Source organism: Lissotriton helveticus, chromosome 8 (genome assembly GCF_964261635.1).
Source record: "Lissotriton helveticus chromosome 8, aLisHel1.1, whole genome shotgun sequence".
In the NCBI taxonomy this organism is placed as follows: domain Eukaryota; kingdom Metazoa; phylum Chordata; class Amphibia; order Caudata; family Salamandridae; genus Lissotriton; species Lissotriton helveticus.
Window position 1 is genome coordinate 912,460,873 of NC_136069.1, and position 12,631 is coordinate 912,473,503.

The 12,631-nt window shown below is 45.0% G+C and overlaps 1 protein-coding gene across 1 annotated transcript in view; it reads left to right on the forward strand.

Annotated features, from left to right (window-relative positions):
* The window catches only part of DCBLD2 (discoidin, CUB and LCCL domain containing 2), a 526,471-nt gene that overhangs the window by 297,257 nt on the left and 216,583 nt on the right, over positions 1 to 12,631 (forward strand). Inside the window, exon 8 of the mRNA XM_078657730.1 lies at positions 3,354 to 3,569. Within this exon, the coding sequence (XP_078513856.1) occupies positions 3,354 to 3,569 (216 nt within the window). The remainder of the gene's footprint in view (positions 1 to 3,353; positions 3,570 to 12,631) is intronic.

Consider the following 12,631-nt stretch of genomic DNA (forward strand, 5'->3'; position numbering starts at 1 on the left):
TGGTACACCACGTTTCTAGAACTTTCCGTGGTACCGCATCAAAGGCTGCATCTCACATCCCGGCTCTTGACGCAGAACCATGGCGACATTCAGCATCCAGATCCGCGACAGCTCAATCTGGCGATCTGGCTCCTGAAGTCTTAGAATTTGGCTACCTCAACCTGCCTCCAGAATGCATGGACATCATCCGGGAGGCAAGAAAGCCCACTACCCGAGCTTGCTATGCAGCAAAATGGAAGCGGTTTGTCATGTACTGTACAGACAACAATATCAACCCGCTGGATGCATCCATTCCTAACATCATCTGCTATTTGTTACATCTTCACAAATGCAATCTAGCGTACGCTTCCATTCGGATACATTTATCCGCCATAGCGGCTTATCTCCAGAATAGGCAACACCTCTCCGTTTTCAGGGTGCCTGCCATTAAAGCCTTCCTAGAAGGACTGAAGCGAGTCATTCCTCCAAGAACACCACCAGCTCCAGTGTGGAACCTCAATGTGGTCCTCACTAGGCTGATGGGCCCACCTTTTGAGCCACTGCACTCCTGCGAGATTCAGTTTCTCACATGGAAAGTGGCTTTTCTCATTGCTATCACATCGCTCAGACGTGTAAGTGAGCTGCAGGCGCTCACAATCCAAGAGCCATTCATCCAGATACATTCCAACAGGGTAGTGCTCCGCACTAACCCCAAATTCCTTCCTAAGGTGGTGTCACGGTTTCATATCAACCAAACTATTGACCTGTCTGCATTCTTCCAAAACCCACAAACCGTAGCAGAAAGAATGCTTCATACATTAGACGTTAGGAGGGCGCTAATGTACTACATTGACAGAACACAACACTTTAGAAAGACACAACAACTTTTTGTTGCCTTCTCAGCACAGCACAAAGGCAACCCCATTTCCAAAGCAGGAATAGCCAGATGGATTGTTAAGTGCATTCAAATCTGTTATCAAAAGGCTAAACGTACTTTAACAATACCCCCAAGGGCGCAGTCCACACGCAAATTGGGGGCCTCCATGGCTTTCCTGGGGAACATTCCCTTAGAAGACATTTGTAGAGCAGCCACATGGTCTACACCACACACATTTACCAAACATTACTGTGTAGATGTGCATTCAAAACAGCAAGCAGCTGTAGGACAGGCTGTTCTCAAGACACTTTTCCAAGCTTCTGCAGCTGGCACAGGCAACCGCCCTTAATGGAGGGACTGCTGTGTATTCTATGCATAAGATGTGAATTTAGCAGCCCACATGCCTCGAACTGAATATGCTACTTACCAGTATGCATCTGTTCTTGGCATGTAGGGCTGCTAACATTCATATCGCCCGCCCTCCTCCCCGGTGCCCGTAGCAGCTGCAGATACTCTCTCTATATTCATCATTAGCATGGACATCCTTTACACTATTTCACTCCATCTCTGCCACAATGGCTAAAAACAATCTGGGGATGGAGTCGATGCCCATGCGCACTGTAGTTGAGGGGAGGAGCCACCTATCTCGTGATACTTCGAAGACTCTTCCAGGACAACAATGTGCAATCATCCGGACCCAACACTAGGCGGCGATCTATGCATAAGATATGAATGTTAGCAGCCCTACATGCCAAGAACAGATGCATACTGGTAAGTAGCATATTCAATCCTCCTGTGTGAAGCTCAGCAGTTTAAAAAAAAAAAAAATCTTTTCGCCATATTTCTTTATAATGTGCAGAGTTAACTTAGTTTCCTTGGTGCAGAATATGCTAGACTCTACGATAACTGCAGAACACTTTAATGTTAGTACTACCACGTTTTAATTTCCGCAAAACCTTTTGGAGGGCCAACTGCATTTCAATGCTCTTGGGTTTAGTGTCCACAATTAAGCATCTATCCTTGAAAAGGACCATGCATTGATTTGGGCATAAATAGTTTGATGTAACACATTTGTAGGACATGGTTTCTTACTTAGTCGGCAAATCTGTAAGTTAACAATTGAGAAACATTGTTTGTGTTGCTAGCATGCTTCTTTTATTAAACAGAGTAATCTTTTCTTAATTCTTTCCTGGTTAGAAAAACAGTGCAGAGAAACTAAGCCTAATTGGCTACCGTCTACGCACCTTATGCGTAAAACAATGCAAAAAGTAACATTTGGTGCACTCACCCTGGGTGCCTTGGTTGGGGCAGGTGGTTCTGTCTCCAGCACTGTTTCACATCCTACATCTACAAAGGCCATAATAGAGTTTGAAGCTGTGCTGCAGCCTACGGAGATCCAGAGAAAACAGTGGGTGCCACTATCCCTGAAAATGTTGATCAGAACCAATTGTTTACAAGAGGAGTCCCTAATTTGTGGTCCCCAGGTAACTTAATTTTGGTGTGAAAGCCTTTGTTCCACCCTGACGTCCCCAATGAGACCTTTATGCTGATTTCAGCTAAGGCTGTAAGTGGTCCTTCTTGAACTTGGTCCAGCTGCCCCAATTTTCTGACTACTTGATCTATTGTAGCTTTGTTAGCTGAACCCTCAAGCCATCACTTTATTCGTCCAGTTTCACTTTTTGGTGGTAGGTTTTTATATCTCTGAAGTTGTTTGGCAGGCTTCCCGTTCACTTGGCTAAAACTTGCTCCCACTCGAATACTGAGCTGATGTAAAACTATTGCAAAAGGCATGCATATCAAAGCACACTTGATATAATTGTGTTGTGCTGTGTGGCATCTTCCTCATTGAGATACATTACCCTGAAAGTTTCAGGCTATTGTGAAGGATCTGTGTGAAAACTCATTGACGTCATAATGTTCTAAAAATACTTTACTCGTACAGAGCTTAATTTGAACTGCAATACTTTTCTTAAATGTCTATTCTATTCCTAGTAGTTATGACTGATCATTGAGTTTAAGTGTGATTACTATGTAAAACTGTATCTGAGTCTTGCAACCGCACTATCTTGTGAAGTTCTATTTTTCCATTTGGCCTACCTTATAGAGTATAGTGTACAAAAGAAGTAACATCAATATTCAGTTGGTGTTCTCTAGTACCTGTGGCTTGAAACAATAATTGAACATAGACGAAATACCTCATAATGCTATTAGCATACACATAGATAGAATTTGTCACCAGTACTTTGCAAAGTTAGCACAAAATGTATTATCAACTTCATGCAACCAGGTTTGTCACAAGTGGTGGAATTATCGGATAGCCTGATAGCCTACAAAGTGAGAGGAGCTATGGAATATGTTGTAAAAAATGTATAGCTTTCACCTGTGTTTCTTTACAGTCCTCTTCCTCAACTATTTGACATTGCTGAAATGTAATTCCATTTATACTCTGACTGCCTCGAAAGTGATATGGTGTATTACTTTCAACTTGCACTTCCAGGTTGTTATGGGACTCTTGGAATGGAATCTGGGGTCATCCCGGATTCTCAGATAACCGCCTCATCAACTCTCGAATGGACTGATGCTTCAGGTGAATTAAACATCTGGAGCCCTGAGAGAGCCAGGATGAAAAAACATGGACCTCCTTGGGCCTCCGAATTCATAGATGAAAACCAGTGGCTACAAATAGACTTGAACAAATTCAAGAAAATTACAGGTACACTATCCAACTTTTTGAGTGACAAGCTTTAGTAGTGAAATATATGATTGGCAGGTGTGTTGTGTTTTTCTCTGTGGTTATGAATGAGTAAGGTCAATGTTTCACAGGAGTGTCGCCACTTTGCCCTATGTAAGATCTTTAGTATGTATTTTGTTTTCCTCTTTGTGGGAGAATAACAATGGAAACATTTCCAGGTCTTATCACATTATCATTCCTATTTTCAGGTCTAAAAGGGTAGGTAGGAGGTGAGGTGCTCAGAGCTAAGAAAAAGAATAGCTGCTGTCCTTTTAGACTTATTTGCTCTCTTTGATCTGTGTGAAGTGTCAACACAATATGAATTTGCTGGGAGTAAGTGGCTCTTGCGGATTCCTTAAGGAATTTAATGCCCACCAACTGTGCTGTCTGCCTCACATTGGTATATACTGGGTTTAGGTACAGGACATGTAGATGAAGAGCAATGTTCAGATGTATGCATGTATTATGTATCCTACTTTTCTTGAATTGTGTTGGGAAACAAAGAGAATACATATTCACTAATGACAATTGTACATGAGGCCAAAGGTAATAGAAATCAGTGTTGAGATGTACGAGCCATCCAATCATCCCCCAATTCCCTCACACATCATGCTTTATCGTACTGAAGCTCCTACATTTCTGGACCTTTACAGATCATATAAACCAATCTGATGTAAAACCCAGGATTCAGTGTTTGAGCAACAGTGAAGAATATCACTTAGAGGGAAAATTATTTCAGAGTTTTCTCTGCCATGTATTCTTAATGGTTCTGCACTATTGTGTAAGTCACAAGTGGCACTTACAGAGGAGTATTCAGGAAGATTAGTGAATGGGCAGATAGGTTTTATCAGTACTTTAGTGTCAATATGCACAGACCCTGAAGTCCAACTTAAAAATTTCACATTTGTAGCTGTGTACCGACAAGACCATGTTGCAGCTATCAAAGGCGAGTCATAACGGGTAAGGAGATCACATTAGATACTTTGCATATTACCAAATTAACAAAAAAAGGTTGTGCTAACTTTTACCATGCCAAAAAACAACCATGGGCCTTGACTCGTACTCAGCAAGGCTGAGCCAAAATACTATAGAACAAGACAAATGCCAGTGCTGAGACTGAAAAATAGAACTATTTTTTGGAAACGACTTTATGAACGTAACATAATAGCCTGCTTTTTAAATTGCAACAATCCAATTTTATTATACTTTTTTAGTCCTCATTCATTTATTTGAAAACATAATTACTTGTGCATGACAATACATAAAAAACACACAGAGAAAATATATACACATATATACAATTCAATTTAAAAAAATTGCAACTGACACACCATCACTTTCATTTGTGGTGTTCTATAACTTTTACCATGCTACAGTGTAACCAGCCAAACAAAAGACTTGTCAGGGACTTTGGCAAGGACTGGTGGCAGAGTAGCAGAATTTTGGGTACAGAGCTTCCCAAGTTCACACAGGGAGTCGGAGGAGAAGGGTATTCAAAGGGAAAGGTCTCCAGAAGGGAACAAGAAAGTTCAGGCTCAGAAAGTATAGGAAGTAAAGTGGCAGTATGGCATTAACCCCTCGACGCTCATGACGAGCTGGGCTCGTCATGAGGTAGCCTCCTGCTACGCTCATGACGAGCCCAGCTCGTCATGAAACATGCGTTTTTAAAAATCTCAGCACTCTAGCAGAATTCCGCTAGCGCGCATGCGGTTAAGACTAACGCCCAGGATGGATTGGATGTGCAAGATATATATATATATATATTACCTACTGGCGGTCGCCAGTAGGTATATATAGTTAGGTTTTTTTCTCTATGGGATTTTTGAAAATTCTATGTCTAATAACTTTGGCGTTTGTGGACGGAATTGGCTGAAATTTTCAGGGAAATGGAACATTTTGTTTCTGAGCAGCCACTGAAAATTTGGGGGGGGGGGGTTTGTCAAGGGGGGGCCGAGAAAAAAGGGGGGTCCCAAAACGCGTTTTTCCCATGTCAATTTCCATAGGGCGGTTGGCCTCACTTTTAGCCCGAACGCCTGAATGGATTTCCACGAAACTTGGCAAAATTGTAGGGACTGTTAGCCCGATGTGCCTTTGCTAGGTCTCAATATATGTGCTCCAGTGGATTTTGAGAAATTAACGTTCAAAAAAAGATATATATCTGTAACAGCGCTCCGGGTAGCGCTCCGGTTCGCGTACTTGACGCGTAACGGAACTTCGCGAAGCGAAGCTGATTGGCTCTCCGGTGTCTGTCAACATTCTAAACAGTCCGGAGCGGCCGCCATCTTGTCTCTCGGTAGGATCGAGAGACAAGAGGAGGCCAAAACAAAGGGGGAAATGACCATAAGGGGGCATAGTAGATCCTCCCTGACCCCCTAGGTTTGATGTGGAGGCTTTAAAAGGGCCCCGCGGGGCAAAAAAAAATGTTTACAAAAAAAATCGTTTTTTTTTCGTGGGGTGCGCCCGGTACGCGTAACGGAAAGCGGACTGGGGAGCGTACTACAAGGAAACAAGAATGATTGACTTTTAACTTATTGTATGTTTATAGACTTTTTTTTTTCTTTTCTGCTGAGTGACGTCTCGGCCTATCTCCACGGGATGCAGTCCCTACCATCTCGGCGTTTAAGCCCAGGGGGACCGGTAGTGTGGGAAAGATAACGTCTGTTAACGTTCGATTCGAAGGAAATCAGGAAGTGTTGAAAAACATTGTCTGCGCCATCTTGCCTTTTTTCAAATGCCACACTTTTGTCGTGCACGGCAGCCATTTTAGATGCCTTGACCAGACCCACTCTCTGCACGCTGTCGATCCTTAGCATGGCTCCCCACCCTCGCAAGCATCTCCCCCAGGCACTGGTCACCCCCGCTCTCTGTCTTATGCATGGGCAATAAACCTCCCCCCATCTGCGCTGCTCTTCCTTGAGAATCACACCCTGTGCCCGCCCGACACCTCCCTTTCGCCCTATTCACTACCGCACCCTCTGACACTCCTCTTCCTCTGTGTCCGATTGTCCAGGCCGGTCCCAGGCTATCACCTAGCCTTGCAGATGTAGTTTATGGCCCCAGCTGTAAAGAATCACCCCTCTTCAAAGGAGTTACATTAGATCAAGGCCCCCACCCGATGAGATCCGTCACACCACACGCGTTCCTACTATCTGAAAACCATCCTGTATTGTGATTGGGGAGGGGACCGAGCCTGAAGCGGAAGATTCCAGGGATGCCTCTTTGTACATCAAAGTTTTTACAATTATGTGTCACATTAAAAATATATAGCACTCCAACAAAGTAGTAGGATTAGAAAACTTTAATAACTTATAAATATATACAACGTAACAAAAACAGTAAATACATTTAAACATTTTTTTGAAAAAAGAAGCAACAATGGTCAGTAGCTGTGTTTTGTGCGAATAGTCCCAAGGCAGCACAACGTGCTGAGTTCTGGACAGCACCCAGGTGATGTTACCTGGGTGCCGCACTGGTTTTTGGTATCCTACAATGCAGCTCCGAAAAACGGCGTGGGGCGTCCCGGGGGGTGCGGGGGAGGCCTTGTCAGTAGCGGTCTGTTGTGCGAATAGTCCCAAGGCAGCAGAACGCGCTGAGATGTGGATGGCACCCAGGTGATGTCCAGTAAGTTGCCGCACTGGTTTTGGTATCCTACAATGCTGCTCCGAATAACGGCGTGGGGCGCCCCGGGGGGGGGGGGGGGGGGGTGAGGCGGTGTGAACGGGCCTCCCCAGGTGGAGGCTCGTCTGCTGTAGTGGGGCGCCCCTTTACCGTTTCAGTTGCCATTCCGCCCGCTTTTGGTACACTGTGCCAAAATCCGCCATTCAGCTGAGTTGCGCCCACTCTTGCGGTGCAGCGATAGGCGGCTGCCACAGGACTCTCAAAATGGCGGCAGGCTCTTTCCTTTTTGGGCCTGGTCCACTGAAATGGCCCTGGGACACCTTGGAACTCGGACGCTTGTCTGCTAGGTCTTGGACCCCATTCTCGAAAGCGTCCCCTCAGCCTTGAAGATTCTACAAAAGTCTTGGGGGCCCACGACTCCTGCAGGCTTCCGGTGGGGAGCGGCTGCCATGATTGCTCGCGGAATGACCACGACGGAGCCACGAGATGGTGGTGCTTTCATGCTGACGCCAGCTTCAGTCTGAAACATCCAGAAACAAGGTGGGGCTTTCATCGTTTGGGAAAAAAAATGTTTTAATCCAATGAAAAGTGTATTTTTAGGTCATATGATCAAGCCTTCCATCATTAGGAAACCAAAAGTAAAATGAACCAATGAAAAGTTTTATAAACAAGTCACATGACCTGTTATGCGGCATAGGGCTATAAAAAGCGTAGAAAATCCGTTGGCACGTGAGGCGGCGTCAGTAGCGGACCGATGTGCGAATAGGCCGAAGGCAGCACAACGCGCCAAGATCCGGATGGCACCGAGGTGGTGTCCAGCAAGTTGCTGCACTGGTGTGGCCATCCTACAATGCTGCGCCGAAAGTCGGCGTGGGGCGCCCCGTTGGCCTGTGAGTTCACGTCAGTCAGTGGGGGCTGTTTGAGGATCTGACTGCATTGGAAAGCAATGTGATGCTGTGCGTCGCCCCCAAGATGGAGGTTCCTCGGCTGCAGTGGGGCGCCCCTTGGTGTTTCACTCGCTATGCAGCTGAGTTGCGTGCGCACTTGCGGCGAATAGGCCGAAGGCAGCACAACGCGCCGAGATCTGGATGGCACCGAGGTGGTGTCCAGCAAGTTGCCGCACTGGTGTGGCATCCTACAATGCTGCGCCGAAAGTCGGCGCGGGGTGCCCCGTTGGCCTGTGAGGTGGCGTCAGTAGCGGACCGATGTGTGAATAGGCCGGAACCAGCACAAGGCGCCAAGATCCGGATGGCACCGAGGTGGTGTCATAGTTGAGAGTTCTCAGCAGCGCTTGTAACACTGTCTGAAGCTTATTTGCACCTGCTGCAGCTTCACTATTGCCCTGGTGTGGCCTAAGATCGCCCATGACATAGGCGGCCGCCTCCCGGGGTCCGGCGGAACTTTTTTCCTTTTCCTTTGTGCATCTTGTCCCACAATCCGTTTGACCTGAAGACACGACCAGGTCCCTGAATGTGTGCAGGGGGACGCTATTGATTGAATCAAAATGGCGGCTTCACACAAAGCTGACTCAAGCGTTGCTGCTGATGCTATACAGACAAAAACTGGTTTTCAGTTTGTACATTCTTCAGGATTTTTCCATCCAAGGCTGGTTGAGAGTTTGTAGAACAATGGCTTCAGATTTTCAACATACTACTCTTCAACATTCTTCCTAAATGTAACAATGTGAGACTCACTAGGAGAACAGTGTAGTGAGGGCCACAAACGGCTGTTTATCTTTCCTTTCAAAATGCTGCCAACAATATTTTCGGAATGGTAGACACCACAAGGCGCTGAGATTCGGTTGGCACCGAGGTGGTGTCCAGCAAGTTACCGCACTGGTGTGGCCATCCTACAATGCTGCGCCGAAAGTCGGCGTGGGGTGCCCGAAGGGGGGGGGGGAGGCGGCGCAAACAAGCCTCTCCCGCTTCTCCATGTGGAGGCACTTCATCTGCAGTGGGGCAAAGAGATCCGGATGGCACCGAGGTGGTGTCTAGCAAGTTGCCGCACTGGTGTGGCCATCCTACAATGCTGCGCCAAAAGACGGCGTGGGGTGTCCGAAGGGGGGGGGGAGGCGGCGCAAACGAGCCTCTCCCGCCTCTCCAGGTTGAGGCACTTCATCTGCAGTGGAGCGCCGTCTAGCTGAGTTTCGCTCACTCTTGCTGCTACAGCGACAGGCGGCTGCAACAGGACTCTCAAAATGGCGGCCTGTTCTTTGGATTTGGGCCTGGTCCACTAAAATGGACCTGGGACACCTTAGAACTCGGACGCTCGAATTTTTTTTCCTTTCCTCTACATGCAAAAAAGGTAAATGCCCGGTACGTTACCTGCCTCATCTGCCACGATGTACTCTCCAGAAGAACCGAAAAAAATATAGTCATGGTAATTATACCATGCATCGTCATATGGAGAGGTGGCACCGATTAATTATAGTGCTGCACAAAAGAGAGATTTGGAGGACAACCCCCGACCTGCCAGTACATTCACCAAAGAAGTGGCACTGACGGCATCAGAGGCAAGGGAAACGGTCCCAAATATTCAGAAGAACTTTGGAAAGATTAAAATGACATGATTAGATTGTGGCAAATTAATTTCATGTGGACAGATGAGTGTTACTCTAATAAATACAGCATATGAACATCATCATAGTCGATGGTTGGTGGAGACATTTTGACTATATCCTGGACCTGCCCGTCCTCGCCCAAAATTGCGCCGGAATAAATGGGACTCGTAACTCCTTGTTGTGTACTGGTTGCACAACCTTGATATCACGAGATACGTATGCAGTTTTGAAGCACATGGCGGGCGGGGACGAGAATTGATTGAATATTTCGCCATCCCTATTGATATTAAGTTCTGATGTGTTATTGATTACTGTACTATTGAAAGTTCGAATTAACGTCACCCATGGTACTTGCCCGCAAATGTATATCTAGATAATTTTATTGTAACTGGCCCTGTCGTATTTTAATTATAAAATGTACGTCCACCGATTCCGCAACTGTTAGACACCTTAGTTCTTGCAACCTAATGGCCCAGACACCTTAGTTCTTGCAACCTAATGGCCCGCCCGTTACGTTCCTCAACAGTGTAAATGTCTCCTCATCATATACGATTACAGTTTGCTCCGTGGCCGGCCCACGTGGTTATAGGCTCGTATTTGTATACTGACATTTTCACAATAAAGGTTTTTAAAAGAAAACATGGTAGTAGTATTTACATTGGTAAAGTTTTTAATAATAGTCACTGTTTTCGAATCAGTAAAAGGAAAGTGAAATAAAGCAGTCCAATTACATGAAGGGTAAAAGGTATAATACGCAGGAACGCAGTAAAGATAAATGGTCAAGGGCTGTTGTGTTTTCTACTCCTGCAACATAAAGTGATCGATAAGAATCTGATATTCAGGCGAATCGGCAACTAAGACAGCAGGCCGAGCCTCTTTTGCTCAACGGCTCCGTCATGGGACGAAGAAACGCCCTTTTTCTCGAAAAAGGAATATATTTTACTTGCAGGACAGTTGTAAATTTTCCGGGAAAGTACATTAGCTTGGAACATTATAACATATATGTTTAAGAAAAAATAATGTTCGAAAGTAATAAAAAGTGTAATTTTTAGGTCATATGACCAAGCCGTTCATCATTAGAATAAGAAAAGTAAAATGAACCAATGAAAAGTTTTATTAACAAGTCACATGACCTGTTATGCTTACGTTACGCGCTGCGCGCCGCGCCCCGGATCGCTTCCGGGAAGCTGCGCTTCGCGCACCGGAGCACTTCCGGATGCGCTAACGCGGCGCGTCATATGACGCGTTACGCGACAACGCAGGTCCAGAATATAGTCAAAATGTCTCCACCAACCAGCGGTCGGAACACAACCCCTTTCAGCAGGCTAAATAGTTCTGTTAAATGACAACAGAAGGGACAGGCAACAAGAACCATCAGTCAAAGAGGGGAGGGCAAGTTCTTCTCTACCGGGTCACGTTGGGGCGCTACCGGAACTGATCGAATTGGTAGTCTACAGTGTTTAATATTTGCATAGAGTTTATCGTTATTTTGGGCGGGGTGGGTGGCGGAGCCGAGCTGTCTTGCAGCCATCATGGTGTGGAGCTCAGTTCATCTCACTAGTTTCGTATTTCTCATGAGGGGTTGTTACTAATGTTTCTATTTTAGCGAGGTCAAAAAGAGATCCCATTAGTGGCCTACTGATTTTGCTTGATTCCGTTTGTTTTTTTACACGATTTTTCACTATCTGCAAAGACTAAACAGAGTATTGCGACTCTGTGCTTGTTTGTAAATAGAGAATGAACCAAAGAGAACCAATTCTAAAACAGTAAATGCTTGGATAACAATCAATCAAATGGAGAGATAAGCAGGCACGACGGATTACAACGGGGGCAAAGGCCTGCGTTAACTACCCTTCACTATCTGCAAAGAGAGAGTACTCCTAATAGAAATGAGGGGGGGGGCAGCATTCAAAGCAGATCAGTGTGCATAAACACGAAAATAGTTTTACTTACCACGTACTTGACATTCGACAGCTTTTGATATTTGCTATTAAAAAACCATTGAAATTCACTGAAAAAAACATAGGTTAGAGACCATATATAGTTAGGAATTAGCATTTACAAAACCTTGAAAATTCACTGAAAAAACCATAGGTTATAGACCATATATAGTTAGGGATTAGCATTTACAAAACCTTATTTTACTCGCACAAAACCATTGAAATTCGCATATATAAGTTGCGCTAACTATATATCGCGCACCCGCAATCCACTGCTGATGATGTCACATATTACATCATTCATGACATGGTCAGTGACATCACTGATGACATCACTGATGACATCTCAAATGACATCACTGATGACATCTCATTTGACATCATTCTTGTGCTAATACGATGAACCTCTTCAGACTGTAATATAACCTTAGATACACTCAGTGTATACAGACACTCACACACTGTCACTCATCCATGGAGTTACTCACACATCTAGTCAGTCATGCAAAGAAACAATCTCACCTCCATTTCCTCAACTATACAGTTATACACACCTTACTTATTCAAACATATACTAACACATATTTACTCTCTTATACAATCCCTGATACAAGTTCACAATGATCCATACAGCCACTCACACATTCAGTGGCTCTCATGCACAGTTATTTATATATGCCAACTCTCACATGTACTGGGTTTTACATATGTACTTACTATGACATGTAGGATTGAGATATCCATTCACTCATCAATACACTCATGCACACAGTCAACCGCCCATGTAGCTGTTTCCACATGCACTCTTGAACTCATACACCTAGTGAATCAACTGCTCACACATCTATGCACAGTCACACACCTCCCAGCCACCCCCACACAAACTCAATCTCCCATACAAATACTTGGGCAACCAATCAATAACA